Here is a 16,215-nt window from a genome sequence, read left to right as displayed (position 1 = left end):
TTTGTATACTCTTGGAAGTCAATCTTCCTCTGTGCAAGGTGCCGTGTGACCCGTCACAGTTTTTTTGGTTAAACTCATAAGTATCGACGTTTCAATACTCATGAAGATGATAAATTTCCGTGAAAGGTCGTTTGATACGAAAAGTAAGATCGATTTTTAAGAATGAGAGTTAGTAAAACATATCCATAGTGTTATACTTTTGAAATAGCAGAGCAAACAAGAGATGTCGTTACAGTGTAGACTCTCGATTCCACTCTTGGCGGGAACTCACAAGCCCAACTTCTTTGCGTAAGTTAGCGCGGACTTTTTCAGCCACATATTCCTCTGTGTAAAGTGCACGGCGACCAAGTTGCACGTGGGCTGTTTGTTACTACTGCTGGTTAAACATGTGTGTTATGTAAAATTTTAAATAGACTTAGGACTAATGTTTTTCACGCTTATGATTAAGTGAGAGCAAAATGGTACTAAGATACTTTAAAGGCTCTCGGTCTCGCTCCTGGGTTGATCGCACGAGCCCATCCTCTCACGCAGACTCTGGTCCGAGCTTCTATGCAAGGGTACAGCAAGTTCGTCGCATAACGGCTGTAAATTTGTCATTACCGGTTAAATTATTGCTTAGAAGTTCCGAGAATTATATACTTGTTGTACTGAACAAGCCAAATTTAAAACCAAATTTTCAAATTAAAATGTCAGGATTTGGAGGAGCTTAGAAGTATACTATCATATGGTAATTGTTGCGGATCGCGACTACCCTAATTATGATGCCCATGTGAGACCGATCGGTGAATTTCCAAGTGGTGTTCACAAAGAGCAACTAAGGGATGGTCTGAATGGATGTGATATGGCAACGCAGAAAACGCCAAACGAAAGCTAAGCGGCTGATTTGTTGCGCCTCGTTGTATCGTGTTCTGATTAGGTTATTTGCGTGTAACGTGTGCGCCTGTCCATAACGAATTATCTTCATTTTCGGACATAAGTATGGATTTTGTCCTTACTGAAAACAAGATTAAATTTTGATCATCCATTCCTTAGGATGAATTAAAACTGACTCGAAGTAACGATGCGGTAAAGACAGCGTCATTGCTTCTTCCTCCTTTCGACTGCAAGATGGCCCCCCTGTCCATTGCCCCCATCGTCTTACTGTTGTCCTCGGCATCAGCGTTAAGTCAGAAGCTTTACGGCATTAACTACGACCTTCGCCAAGGCCCGGATTGGGACCCTAACAAGTGCAAGGACGCGGATACTATCGCGTCAGACCTGAAGATTTTAAGCAATCTTACTTCCAATGTGCGCACTTATAGTCTCTCTGATTGCGATGTGACGGGCGTGCTAACAGCCGCAAAGGATCTATCGCTCACCGTTTGGCTTGGTGTCTGGGTTTCCGAGGACCCTAAGGTGTTCAAAGCTGAGGTTGAGGCTTTCAAGAAGCTTGTCGCTGCTGGTCATATCGACAGCAACATCGTGGGAATGAATGTTGGCAGTGAAACCGTCTACCGTGGCGATATCTCAGCCACTCAGGCCATTGAGTACATCAACGACTTCAAGAAGGTCATGGCTGAACACGACATCTCCATACCCGTCAGTATCACGGATATTGTCGACACGTTCATCCAGTACCCGGATATGCTTAAAGCCGGTGACATTGTGACCATCAACCAGTTTCCGTATTGGGAAAAAATAAAGGCCGACAAAGCTGTAGCTCATTTTGATAAGCGCATTAAACCGCTACTTAAGCTGGCAGGTGATATGGAAGTAGTCATTAGCGAGACGGGCTGGCCAACGGGTGGCTCATCCATCAATGGATCAGTGGCCTCAGAGGAGAATGGTGCGATCTATCTCAACGACTTTTGTCAGTTGGCCGAGTCGAGAGGCTGGAAATATTATTACTTTGCAGGCTTTGATACGCCCTATAAGGAGAAGCAAGAAGACGACCCGGCCACAGTCGAGTCGCACTTTGGTCTTTTTGATGCATCAGGAACCCTTAAGGCAGTCTACGAAAATATCGAGTTCACCAAAAATGAAAAATCACTTGATGTGAGCAGCTCTGCATCGACCGATCCATCGGGATCGTTTGGAGATTCGTTTGGCACTGGTACGGTCTCCGAGTCGAGTACGTCCGACACTTCCTCCTCTATCGAATCTTCCTCGCAAGTAGACACGTCTCCATCGCCGGATGCGGAGAACGGATCATCGCAACTGACGGCTGCCAGCTTCGCCACCATTCTGGCCGTGATGTACGCCATATTGTAGAGTCCTTAAGGCATGGAATGCTAAGTATGTTCTCAGGTCGACATAAGATACGTGTACACGAGTTTTTGCTGCTAAAGTGCTTCCTCTTCCCTTGTCTAATCCTCTTAAGTTTAGTCTGATTTTGTCAAACAATAATCTAACCCTAAGATCGCAGGCGCCACATAGAATTCTTTGGCGGTAGCATGCATAGTCGCATAACGCATAATGTATGCGTGAGTGTTGACGCCTTCGTTTTGATACGTCAAGCCTATCACTGTTCATTGCAGAAAAAATGTCTTGCCTCGAATGGTTGCTGGACAACGCAAGGTTACATACCATTATGACATGTCGCAAAGTCGCAGTCTTGAACTCGCACATTGTCAGTTAAAGCACGATCAAGTAGTCAGCGGAAATTGCGATCGCAAATATATTTTTTAAAATCTATGCTCTTCCTTTCGTGCTTCTATGTGGTATACGCGGCCAGGTGCTATTCCACCAAAATGGGCGAGCTGTTTAGCTGCACGTTGCTGCTTGCTTGCCATCTTCTTCAGGTGCCAACCGAGACGCTCAGCGTCATATAAATCTTCCACTTTCCATGCAATGCTTGGCACACGCACCAGTTTTGCTGTCGTGGGGAGTGTATTTTTCGCGTAGAGCTGCTGGTACATGGAAATAGTAGCGACTTCTTCAATGCCTGCGGCTGACGCAATCCCGTCTACTTTGAGACGTAATGCTTCTCCCATGAGCGCAAAGCCCACCTTTGTCAGCGACTCAAGATTCCAGAGAGCAAGAGTGTTCCACGGCGACGTCAAGCCGCTCAGCTCGACTGGTTGTTTTGATAGTTCGGGTTGAAAGTCATGACCAGGCAGTTCTGCTCCAACAACTAGATCCTTTTTCTTATCGAAATGTGATTGCAAAGTTGCAACAGTAGCTGCAGTTACGTTGACTTCCAGCGACTGCAGGATCAACATGTCTGCTTTCGGAAAACAATCAGCTGCCTTTCCAATCAATGCATTTAAGGCCGGTACAAACTTGCCCCAATGGAGCATCGGTATTATTTCGACTTGCCCAGCGAAAGATCCAGAAGACACTTCCCTCTGAAACTTGGCCATAAAATCGCGTACAGAATCCTCAAAGGCGCTAGGAGGGGATACGCTTTCACAAGACGATGTACCTGCTGTGATATAACTGACCATTGCTTTGGGGAGCCCCACTGCTATTAAAATTCCGCCATCTGAATACGTAGCTGCACGAGTGCAAAAGGCGCGGACTTGAGCCAGCACCTTGTCAACATCAATTCGATCGAGCTGTGAGTGACTGTGCCAGTGCAGCCTGGTGCCTACGACAGTTTCTCCTTTCATTACTGAGTTTGACTTTTCTTAAATCAACAATTTATTTCCGGTAACATACCTATTCAAAATGAAAGTCGTATTGCTACTCCCTTAGGCGTCCAATTTTATCTATTCATAGCAACTTATTATCGCAAGCGCCTACTCTCGTTGCCGACCGTGGAAATCAATGACGGAGCACAGGGAGAGAAAAGGTCTTGGGATGCATGGGCTACGCCTTGCATATTATTAGATTACTTAAGCCAGTGAAACAGATATATTTACCAATATAGACACAAATCAGATCTTGATCGGAGCCTTCCTTGCGTCTTCCTGTTCACTAATAACTTTTCTGTGCGAGAGGCACGGCAACCCCACCGCACTTGGTAGCAATTGTCGTCAATCCTACAACCAAGTCGTGCAAAGACTGTGATCCTTGGTGAAGGTAGATTTGACTTTCTGTCTTCGGACAATTGAACACGATTAATTTGCCTCTAGTCATGACGGGGGAACAAAATTGGCGTTCTAGGGCCAGTGGCGGTAAGTGATAGCCTAAAGGCACACACCAGCTGTGATAATGGTTGGACAGGATACCGCCAAGATGACCTAAAACTGTGATCTGTGGGATAACAACAGGTAGCATTTTTGTATTGGATAAAGTTGAAGCGACATATGTCGCGGCTGTCTACTGGATTTACCATCCGAGATCAAAATTTTCTATCCCAGGCAAATAAATTCGTGCAAAGGTGAGTAGGAAAAGAAATCTTTAGCCACCGAGCAGCACAGTAGAACTTGGAATTGTTACATTTAAGGTAGTACAGGACATCTGCGCCTTGCGTGCCCCATGATCTCTCGGTTAAGATATGCGTAGGATTAAGCATCTACGCGGAGTCGTGCGATGTACTCCTCGTAAGGAATTGACGAGTCATAATAGGTGCAAGGCGGCCTTCTGAGACTAAATAAAGTTCTGTTGTACTCCATGAGGGGCTGGGCAAGAAAGACCCACTTTGAAAGATATGATGCTTTTTATGAAAAGGTAGCGCTTACAGCATAGACGGGGGTTCGACTATCAATATGAGAGACTTTGGGCTTTATGAAGCTGTTTAATTTTGTGATAGATCTAGGAGCGTCATGCAAACACTTAGACGCGCGGTTGTCGAAAACAAAGGACAGCACACGGAGGTATTAATTATGTGTCAAAAACGGATACGATAGCCCGGCATTTTTGGCGACAGGGATCTGTCAAAATTCAGTTAAAACCTTCGTACAAGGCGTTGCCAAAGTTGATCACTGCTTTGTACCTCGATTCGAGATACAATATCTGCTTAGGTAACACGTGGCAGAGAAGCCGTGAGCCATGGACTAACTGGAAGCATGGGCACCGAAGGGTATATAATTTTCCTCTAATAGATATTCAATGAACATGAACTGAAATTTGCTTAAGAAAATGGAACTTCTGTTAACGCGAGCATGAAGGTCCGATAGCTTCAGTGCAAAATATAAAATCATTCAATTGGGAACTGTGATAATTCTAACTGCCTTTTACGTAGGTCGAATGGTAGAAGCGTTAGTAAGCCGCGGACTCCGGATGAGAAAGGAATTAGCGACGGTGTGTTGCGGCATACAAGGTTTCTCTCTGCTGGGACTTCTGAAATTTCACGTCCTCACATGTAAATTTTGCGAGATAAGTCAGTACGGTTTAGTGTTACAGCCTCCTTAGAAAAGCCGGTAAAGACATGCGAATGTGAGTCGAGAGCAGAACGAAGAAAAAACTAAGCTATCGAGGACAGTCCGTTCTTGGCTTGATGTTACGGTACTTGCTACCACGTGACACAAAACCCCTACGATGCGATTATTCAGTTGTAAACGAAATGATCAGAAAAGTCAACGGTTGTATGTCTTTCCTACTTCAGGCGGAGGGTCTTACAGAGCTAAAAATACATTTGAGATGAGTGGAAGGAATAGCAAGGCGGTGAGCGCACCAAATATGGATAATTGGTACCGTGAGAAATTTAAGCCCGTCTATTACCATGGTGGAATCAGCCATTTGGAGGACTCGCAGCGTACTGAGAGCAAAGAGGGAACCTGCTATCCTCAAAAACACTACGAACCCCTTTATCCTATTTTGAATAGTGTCATAACGCGAAGACGGGCCATCACCGTGGGAAATTCAATTAATATTCGATTAATACATTGGAAAAGTGAAACGTAAAGAGAGCCTCTTCATCAGGGATTGGCTTCGCCGTAAAACTCATAGTGGAGGAGCGAGTGCAGGCCAGGCCTTCGAGAGTCCCTAGGTCCGTCCCCACTATATAAAACCTCAGCTTCCTGACTGATTATGACTATTAATCGTCAGTCGCGGTGGCCGCATATTTTTCCGTTGCTCGTTGAGCCATAGAGAAAACCTTCACAGTGGTAAACGCTCAACAAAGCAGGCGCTACTATGGGCAATGGTGAAAAGCGAACTGAGTGCTTGTGAAGTAATTTATGTGCGTCCTGGAAATGAAAAAAGGAATATAGTAAACAAGTTTGAAGGGATGTAACGGGGTACATAGCGTACTTTGATCACTCAGGCATAACACTTATTCACTATTTTTTCTAAAACTTCTAACGTAAAGTATCGTTATGAAGAATCAATATTAGAAAGGAGCGGGTGATGGGACTGGCTAACGGTAGATCCGTGGGAGGCTAGTCTCACCTTACGCGATCCGAACGGTAGGGTTATATTATTACCGATAGAGATACATTTAGTATAAGCTGAAATTTTACTTGACCCTTACTGTACATCACTCATGAGATATGGGGAGAGCAACCAAGTACTTCGTCTCCGAAGTGACTCTCGATCCTGTTGTTGAATGAAGTACACAATATCATCTCTGCGTGTCACGCTGACACTTTGAATCAGAATTTTGCCTTGCGAGAAGCGCAACAACTCCGCTGCAGATGATTTTGAATGCGCAATCATAAAAATCTACCGGTGAACACAGGTTGAGCGGACATGCAAGTGTCATCTAATGGATTCACCTGCACCTCAGTTGCCTTATTAAGGGTAAGCTACAACATGACATCAAACTAGCACCACAAAGCACGAAATTAGACTAACTATATTGTTCTCATTACATTAGCCGATCATTATAGATCAACAAATGCGCTATTGTTGCTGACGCAGTAAATCGGCTTAGGAGAAAATCAAAGGATTCCCAGATTTCTCAAATGCATGTGTTGATGATTGAGTAGAAATTAATTTTATCCGAGCATAATCCTTACGTGAGCTGCTAACTTATGCCACCTAAATCATTAACTTCCAATGCAGCATTTTGTGCATTTGTTTCGTTTAAAACATTGTCTCGTGTGTTGCTAAAATATATGCAGTCTGGACGTCTTTTCTTAGGGTCTGAAAGGAAGCTTATTCAAAACAAGTCTGATGGGCAACTTGAGAAAATAGTATAATGACAATAAGCGAACAAAAGTGATTTAATTACGTCTCGCAAAAATATATCGAAAGTAATTTAAATTATACTACACATTTCTTAAAGTCTACATACATTACTGTGCCATTATTATTTTTAGCGTTTAATGCATATTCCATTTTGTTGTCATGACGCTTTTTTTACTCATACATCGCTTGTCCTAAAATGTGTGTCGCTATGCCTCTGAATGCAGAGGGGCTGCCGTTGCCCTTTGCTTAGAAGAAGCTAAGCTAAGATCACTGACCTTATGTTCCATACAAAAACTAGTACGATTGTAGTGGATCGCAATCCGCTACCCAAAAGAGTACTTAAAATCCTAACCAAGGTACAGATGCTGTTCTGTTAAGAACTGAAACCGTACGTAACTGCTTTAGTCGCGGCACAGACGCCAATATCTTAAACTTTAGGTTTTCCGAATTAATATAGTAATACCTAAATTTATAGTAAAATCTAATTAATATGTATAACTACTGGCAGTCCTGCCACTTAGTAAATTCTTGTTACGGTGTAGCCAAACCAAGGTGTGATTACACCAACTTGTATAGTCCACACGTATGTACGGTCACACCATCTTGTGTGACCCGCCCATTCATACAAGGGTACGTGTAACCCTGTTGCACCAAATCTATAACACTGTATGCGGGTGCGGTAGCAAAATATAAATCCAATTCCATTACCCCTCTTTGGCATCATTGCATCATATACTCTTAATCCAGGTCATACCCTGCCGCGACAGCACCTTGGATTTGATGGTTTCGCTTGTCGTGATGACTGTGGGATGGGACGCAAACACTAAAGGCGTTCTAAGATAAAAGACGGCTTTTCATCATCTCAATTATTTGAAGAATGCTTTGACGCCGTCCACAGCTCAATTTTATCGCACTGTGGTATCCCAAAAAAGAACGGTTGGTAACATGATGGAGTGTGAATAAAAGATCGATCCTATGCGCAATACTATTTAAGTTTAAGTCAAGGATTTATCTGTGTGAGGTGCATGGCAACCAGTTTGCTTTGAAGTAGAAAAGCGATATCAATATTTGGAGACTGTTGGTTCCACTTCAGGGTGAAGCGTACGCAGTCAACCTCTGTGTTGTATACGTGAACGCTTAGTGCAACGGGTTTGCTGTGCACCTTGTATAAGAAGAATTGACTGCTACAGCACGCGTTAGCAAGCTTACAGTGGTCAGTTTCATGTACTCCACGCAGGCGAAACCAAAGATATCAATTGAAACCGGTCACCAAATTGATCTCTTATGTCAAGTCTAACATGTTATTTGAAAAAAATTATACTTAATATATGTAATGGGCTAAATTTATCGATCAAACTATGCATCTCCTGTATGCATTGTGGGAGTTGATAAAAAGAAGATTACTGTATGGTACTCACAAAAGCATATATATGAAGTCACAAACATTCTGTGTGATACAGAATAATGGTTCCTACATTGGGGTCTGTACTGGTGACGAGACCGACGTCTGTCTTTCGATGTGGGCGGCGTAAGCCAGTCATTTCTACTGGATACTTTCCACTAATGTTGAAGCTCAAGCTTTTCAAATTTCAAGTTCCGTATACCCAAGATCTTGTGTAAGTTTACGCTGAGGTTCAACCTCACTACACCTTTGAATCATAGTCGGGAACACACGGTTCTATCAGTAGAACTACTAGGCCCTTGGGTAGTCTTGCATATTTGCTAGAAACCATCAACTCACTATAATTCAATTGCAAATTTTCCTTAAAGGCCTAAAGTCGTTCTTCTTCGCTCCAAGTCAGGACTGTCTTTCCCTCCACATCAGGAATTCCTTCCTCGTCGCACAAGCGTGTGTGTTGTGTCTGAGGGACTGTTGTGAATAGCGCTCTCTTTTAATCAAATGCTGGATGTAAAGATATTACTACCTCCGAAAAAAAAGTATTTGGATTCCTTCACAAGTATCAGAAGCCTCTCCTATAAGGAATGGAATCATATGATGAGAGTTGATGGTCAAAACTTCTAAATGACCATAAACACAATACGTGTGTGAAGTGATTATCTTACAGCTGTCCAGAATCGGAAAAATTCAGCTGTACCTGATATGTAAGGTGTAGATTCACAAGATGACAGTCCATTCCCCGTTATACCTTTTCGTGCTAATATGTGAACCACAATAGTTATCGCACTTACTTTCTATTCTGAAGACACAGCGTAAACATGACTGCTCCACAAGCAATCGCTGCCTTGCCATGCCTTCACCTCAGAGCATAATTGCATGAAATGTCTCATCTTGTGCATTCTGAGCAAATAGCCCGGCGAGATTTCGGAAAGGCGCAGCCCTTGCGGCCGACGCATCAAAGATATTTGGTAAATGTGCCCAGGTGTTCTTCGATGAGAATAGTCCAATGGTCCTCTTGAGACTAGAGCGATTAACTTCCGCTCCACTGGCGATCCAAGGCGACCAATTTACCAAGAACGACGTGATTACTGTGCTTAGCATCTCCGTAACTGGAGTCTCGAGCTCAATGCCCTAGTCTTTGAGTGCAGTGAAACTAAAGACGCGGCTCGTCTTGATAGCGATGAGCGGGGCCTGAATCGAAGAGCCCAGCTTACTGCACTACAAGCGTAAGAGCCAATCTAATAAATTCCAATGATTCCGCCGTTATTATGATCAAACCGTCCGAAGTCGCACTCACGCTGATTCAAAGTCCTCACACGCCTGTGCGTGCAACGTCCGCCAAGAGCAAAGTCTCGTGCTAGGCGTTGTGACCACAATACCTGCTAAGAACAGCCTCGCTCATCTTCATAAGACAGCTGTTATAGCTGCTGACCAAGAATTTTTTAGCCCAAGCTGGGTTGCCTCCCAATAGCAAAAAGCACGTAGCGACTGGCAACGCTGCCTCATCAGCTTGGCCAAAGATGCGCTAGGTTATAAGTATCCCAGCACAATCTAATTGAAGTGGCCTCAACCTTCCAATATTTTATTTATTGAGTTAATCTCCTTTACTCAGATAGGTTATCCGGTAAGAGCCCTGGTGTACTCGCCAAGCGGTCGATGAGAAATAAAACCACCCCTTGTTTATCAAGAAATGCCGATGCGGGTCGACTTTCTTGTGACTGGTTGTCAAAAGCTTGTTTGATTATAGTGGATGTCAACATTAATTGAAGTGTCAGTTTTGCTATCTGAGCTTTGCCATTGCGTTGCCTGGTTTGAGGCATAACCGTGTTGCTTCTTAGAAGCATAAAGTTACTCGGCTACAGGGGATGGCAGAGATGACGCTACGTGTTCAATCGAGCTCTTTTAGTATGACTTGATCGAAAGTGAGGAGACATGATTCCGCTCATAATGCCCGCTTTGAGCACAGTGGAAATTCAGTTAAAGATGTGAAAGTGTGTCTTAATTTCTTCTTCGCTACGACTGTAAATGCGCGGACAAATTTATTTTGTATATATCGCAAACACTGCATGTGAAATTAGGTTAGTTGCGCTCAATAACATACTTTTCCGACAACATAGTCGTGTGTGTTCTGTTTCTGGCGTCAGAGTGTTGCTTTTTATATTCCAGCTCTTATCCAAAACTCCGTGCACCCTAATGTTGACGGTAGATCTCGTAAAGATAAAGTCACTGATTTGTTAAAAATGACACCAGCATGCCAAAGTTGCTCGACAGCTCCCAAGATGAGCAGACTGGTTTCAAAGGCACCTGGGTGTAATAGATTACTTGTAACAAATGAGATGAAGCCTGAAGAGTTATGAACTGAGTTATTTAACGCATGTTTAATGTGTGGTAGCACGTAACTCCAGCTTCACAGTCTTTCCCCGCAACTGATCCAGCGGAATACCCTAGCAGTATGTTTCACACGCTTTAAATTGCCACTTGTTTGAGGATGGTCAGCAGTTGACATATCCAGTCTAGAGTTAAGCAACTTAAACAGTGTTTGCCAAACCCTTGTTGTACAGTGCGGACATTTAACCGATTCAATGACTGTCGTTCAGCCATTTTGGTGAAAGATTTGTCCAGGTGAATATTGGCCAGACACCACGGGTTGCACAATCGCTGACAGCAGCAAGATAAGACATCTTGCTTTACGGTCCACGAAGTCTACAATGCCGGTATTACGTAACGCGTTTATTGAGAGTCCGAAAATGAACTTCAAACGTATGAAACTCTGCTGGACGGATGGGCTGACCGGAGGTGCTGCCAAATGCAACGAGGGTCTAACGCACTGACATGTTTTTACAAATGGGCAACTATGTGTTTTTTCGTTAATATATGTTTTGCTACCTGTTTTACTACCAGTACATAGCACTAATAAGGCAATATGTCTTTTTTTCCGAGAAGACACCCACGGGTATGTCCTGTGTCCGTAAAAAATATGTACTTGAGGTCTTCATCATAAGACACCACTACACGCTAAGTGGTGCGATACAGCAAAGCCTTGGGGTACGGCTTTTTGGCGCAGGATTACAACCGCTTCAATAACTCGAAAATTTAGGTTCCAAACACCTTGCTTCTCAGATCGTTTTGCAGCGCAGCCCATATTGCATTTGGCTGGTGAGCTGTTCGCATCTTCTAACCAGTTGTCGATGCCATCATTACTTTATGTAGCGAGTCATAATTGAGGCGACGCGAAAGCGCATCTGCCACCACATTAAGTTGACCCGCCCTAGACTTTGCCTTGAGGGCGAGCTCGGCAAAAACAATTGGCAATGTCGTTATTACTACATGCTGCAAGTCATTGTTGAGGCTACGCGAAAGCGCATCTGCCAACATATTAAGTCGACTCGGCTTATACCTTGCCCCGAAGGTATACTCATTCTCCATAAGAATTGGTGCTGATGTCCTAATGCACAGCGACAAATGGTAGTTTAGGTCACAAACTAATCCAACCAGGTACACTAATACATATACATAGTGTATATGTATTTGACCAGAGTATACTTCATTGCAAGGGGTTACTTTTCATGACGAGGGTCCTTCGCAGTAGATTGAAGGTAATAAAACTTACATGAGCCCAGGCGTTTATGCTAATTGATAACTATTCGGGGTAACGGTAGTCTATCGCAAATGCTGCAGACAGCGTGCCATTTAGGCGTAGCCTATAATGTACTCGGAGCAAGTCGTTGGCTAAATCAAGACACTTCATCAAGCCATTTTAAATACATACGCTGACCAAACTAAATGATCAATATCTACGCGGACCTTTCCGCAAACCATGCTGTTAAAAAACTGACAGGTCGAGTTTGCGGCGTTAAAGAGACACTTGTCTATATTGGAAAATACCTTCTTTAAACGCGTACACTTAAGAACCGTTTCAAGTGCTTAATGGGGTTCCCCACCTTCACTCTTTTGTGTACTACATGGTAGATAGGCTTGCGCATAGCCATGAAATGGCCTGAATAGCTGCGTCTCCAGAGTCGCTGGTGCATTAGATAGTCCCACTGGTATATCCAGTCATCACCAGGTCACCTTATTAGAAACACTCACCGCAGTGAGAGTGATAGCGCTGTCTCTCACGAGCGGGTTGACCATGTTCAACAACAGATCGAGGCCACTAAAATGATGCAAACAGAAGTGCTGTTCAGGAGCTCATCTTCGTAAAAAGTGGCGGAATTACGAATGCAATAAACTTCTTTCAAGTATGCTGAAAATTCTCCATTTACCGAAAGCTTTTCTGCTACCAAAAGTCGGCACCGATTTGGGAATTTTACTCTTTCATTTACTACTCGCTTCGTGCCTTGCACATAAGATAACGTCAATTAAGTCATCGCTTCTTGGCTTCGGCCACTACCGTGTGACGCGATTTTAAAATCCAAAACTATATCAATATCACAACGCTCTTATCTCATGTGGGGTGATTCGCGTGATGGGTCTCTTGTCACCGCGTTGCTCTTTAATAAAGATAGTAATATCACTAGGGCCGTTTATGATCACTGTTCTATTCCTTCACTTCAGTGCCCTACGTGTATTCCTAATGATAGATACATCCACGGATGACGTGCACAGCAATTTAAGTGTAATATTTTGGTGACTTAAATGCCTTTCAACTTTTACCACGTATTATCGAGGGACAATTCCTCTAGCTTGATGACAAAGTATGCCGGATGGAATGAGGGGGTCGTACAGCCCCTAAAACTATCCTGCTTACTCTATTCACGACTAAACAGTCTAGTTAGTTTCCCGTAGAGCATCACAGCCCCGCACAGTGGACACGTCACGCGGTAGCACTAAATCTGAAGTACCGTCACATTATGGCAAGGCTTAACGGTTCTTTTTATACAAAAGACCCATAATTCTACTCTTAACTTTCAGTCACCCATTAACCACCACTGGCTCTGGCACAGGGGCCCCAGACTCAGCCGCTACCACTCTACACCAGCCTTGACACATGATACGATAGTTTATAGTAGTTTGTTAACCGTCTCGCGAGAACTATACTCTATTGACCGCGATATACGATCGCACTTTTATCTCATCCTGAGACCTCGATTTGCTGCCGCTTCCGCCTCCCGAGCTCTACCCTAAGATCCTAACGAAACTATATCTGGGGATTCGGACAATTTCATGTTCTACACGGAAACTAACGCAGCTTTGTGTCCACGCCAACAGTACTTATGTCTCCTGGCAAAGGTGGGATCATAACCCCTTTATACTACAAAAAGGGAAGGTCGTCGCATACGCCATCCCGAACTCCATTCGATCTATGAATCAATCTCGCCATACCAAAGATGAGACCGAATCTCAAATCAAATCCCAAGATGACCGAGTATTCCACACTGCAAAGTCTTTATACTTTTCTGAAGGGGTCAACATAACCTTGACACATTCCGTTGCTTAACGCACGGAAAATGTTTCTGTCCTGGGCATCCTCAATTTCATTAAATTCTGTCAGCCATTATGATAGCTGCGCGTCGTACGTAAAATTGAACGAAGCTTCTGAATTTATCAGGACTATTCACGGCTTCATATTGCCCGGATCGCGATATTAACAGCTATTATCCCTAGGCCGTGTGTCCAACTTCTCTCAGATAAAGTCAATTTTAAGGGTGGATCACACTGACCACTGTCTCAATGAGGTACAATAGAGCCCAGCTTTTTCCTAGTAGGTACAGGGCGGTTTACTAGGACATGACGCTCCCCGTCAATGACTCTACATCTGCTTTCGTGAGGAATTTTAACCCTTCGTACCCTCAGCCAAGAGAGAAAGAAGCGCGCAAGGCGCAGGTGTATTGTACTACCACACATAAAACACATATGGGTACCTCAGAACAGCTCAGCAGCTACAATATATCCCTTTCTTCTCAGCATGGCTGAGATCTATTACCGCTGATGTGTTTATTGAGCTTACTTTCCCCCTCATCCATCCTGCCTTGAAGCACGGAGGTTGTTCTTCGGATTAATCGGACGCCCACCGTTCCAGCGAAAGCATCTAGTAAGCGTGGAATATCGCAGTGAGAGCTGTTTTGAGACCCTCATGTACACATTAGCTGTGGCCGTCTCCGAGAGAGAGTTAGACGCCTATGCGGCGATAAGTAAATCTCAACACCTGAACTTAATTCTCCGCTTTTTGATTTCCGTGTGAATGACTATTCAAGCGTAGTTACCAGCAAAAATTATCAAGATTAATATTCGAAAGTACATGCTGTATGGCGATTTTTTATTCGTGATACATATATACTTATGATCAGGGGTGATAGATAAAGCTGGTCATGAATGCTGTAACGGTGTTTCACGTGCCTAGGTAGAAGAGTGCGGGCCACACAATATTGTTTGACCACACAAAAGTGTGGCGTCACTTTAACAAGAAGTCAATACGTGGCTGGACTGCCAGTAGTTATGCGTTTAATTTGGATTTACAATATAGATAGGAAAACCTATAGATTTAGATATAGGCGGCTTTGCCGCAAATAAAACCGAGAAATACACTTTACGTTTTAAATGGAAGAGTTAGTTAGCCTTGGGATCAGGTTGTAATCACTCTTGAAGTAAGTGGATTGCGATCCGCTACACTCGTGTACGGCAGCTCCGCTGCAAATACTTACCACCATTGGGATATTTTTTCACTATATACCCCAGAATGGTATATGGCTATAAAAATTGTTAACGGAAGCTTGCATTATGTCGTTCAATAAAAGTGTTCGATAATAAAGTTTGTTTGAGATGAGAGGCACCTTTAGGAATGAATACATCATCACCTCAATCAGACAAGCGCCATGGCCAAGTGCCAAATCTATCGAGCTTTTAGAAGAGTACAAATTAGTAATATGATACATGAAAACAATGATAAATTGCGATTACTGCTTAATAGCTGCAAGCCATACGCAATCCATACCGGTCGTTTTACCAACACCGTTTCGCACACATTTAAGGACGTGGATGGCGTAGTTGAGACACTAATACAGGCTGTATGATCACATCGCGGGATATCTCGTAATCACGTGGACGGGGTCGTCTTCAGCGAGATGCCGGCGGTTATTACTGTTCGTGAAGATCCCACCAACGGTGCAGCACGTTACACAGAAACTACTGGCGAAACATGAACCTGCATCTTTCGACATTATGGACTTCCTTTCTGAAGACAAAAGTTCCTCGAGATTGTGGTCGATTATTATATCGTCAGCTTTATTACTGTTAATCTGACCCTTGGCTCTAAAAGATGTAGCGTGACTCGATCTATCAATTTGAATAATTCGCCAACTGACTGTGTGCTAAAATATTGCTAACACTCGTTCCCTTATATTAATAAAACTATCGCTTCTTTTTGCTGCTCTGCTCGAAATATGTCTTCATGATTGATACGACCGTACTTGTCAACATTCGGCGATCCTCTCACGCTCCTCACGCTCAAGTTCAAGCTCCCGATCTCGCCGATCCGATTCCAGGCGGCGCTCTTCCCGTTTCAGCGAAAACATTTGCTCATTCGTTTGGGTCTGCTGCTCAACAACTTTCTGCAGAAGTGACTTGAGTTCAGCAAAATTGGTCGTCTCCGTGTAACGCGAGCTCGAAGTCACTTCTCCGGTTGAAAACACCGCGTTTTTTGTTGTTAAGTATGCTGCTGTAGCCAATGCTTGCGCTAACTTATGAGTTATGGTAACTGGCTCAAGTGATTTAGCATCGTGGTGCTAAAAGGCAACATGTGAGTTCAATTCCCACTAAGGATGGTTAGTGCGTGTTTCACATTTATGGTTAAGACTGCATATGTCTGCATAGTTTAAGTC

At 43.6% G+C, this 16,215-nt stretch overlaps 3 protein-coding genes across 3 annotated transcripts; 1 reads left to right on the top strand and 2 right to left on the bottom strand.

Annotated features, from left to right (window-relative positions):
* Positions 1-1,107: 1,107 nt before the first annotated feature.
* On the top strand, positions 1,108-2,250 carry PHALS_13771 (RxLR-like protein; the record flags this gene model as incomplete). Its single annotated transcript, XM_024729586.1, has 1 exon — positions 1,108-2,250. One exon carries the CDS (start codon positions 1,108-1,110, stop codon positions 2,248-2,250), a length of 1,143 nt encoding a protein of 380 aa, XP_024579948.1.
* A 413-nt stretch (positions 2,251-2,663) lies between these two features.
* Positions 2,664-3,590, bottom strand: PHALS_13770 (uncharacterized protein; the record flags this gene model as incomplete). Its single annotated transcript, XM_024729585.1, has 1 exon — positions 2,664-3,590. One exon carries the CDS (start codon positions 3,588-3,590, stop codon positions 2,664-2,666), a length of 927 nt encoding a protein of 308 aa, XP_024579947.1.
* A 2,743-nt stretch (positions 3,591-6,333) lies between these two features.
* On the bottom strand, positions 6,334-6,557 carry PHALS_13769 (uncharacterized protein; the record flags this gene model as incomplete). The annotated part of the gene is made up of 2 exons (XM_024729584.1): positions 6,334-6,470; positions 6,533-6,557. The coding sequence occupies 2 exons, from the start codon at positions 6,555-6,557 to the stop codon at positions 6,334-6,336; spliced, it is 162 nt and encodes a 53-aa protein (XP_024579946.1).
* Positions 6,558-16,215: the final 9,658 nt, after the last annotated feature.

The sequence above is a fragment of the Plasmopara halstedii genome (assembly GCF_900000015.1).
Source record: "Plasmopara halstedii genome assembly, contig: Scaffold_672, whole genome shotgun sequence".
NCBI classification, from domain to species: domain Eukaryota; phylum Oomycota; class Peronosporomycetes; order Peronosporales; family Peronosporaceae; genus Plasmopara; species Plasmopara halstedii.
This window is presented reverse-complemented; position numbering and strand designations above follow the sequence as displayed.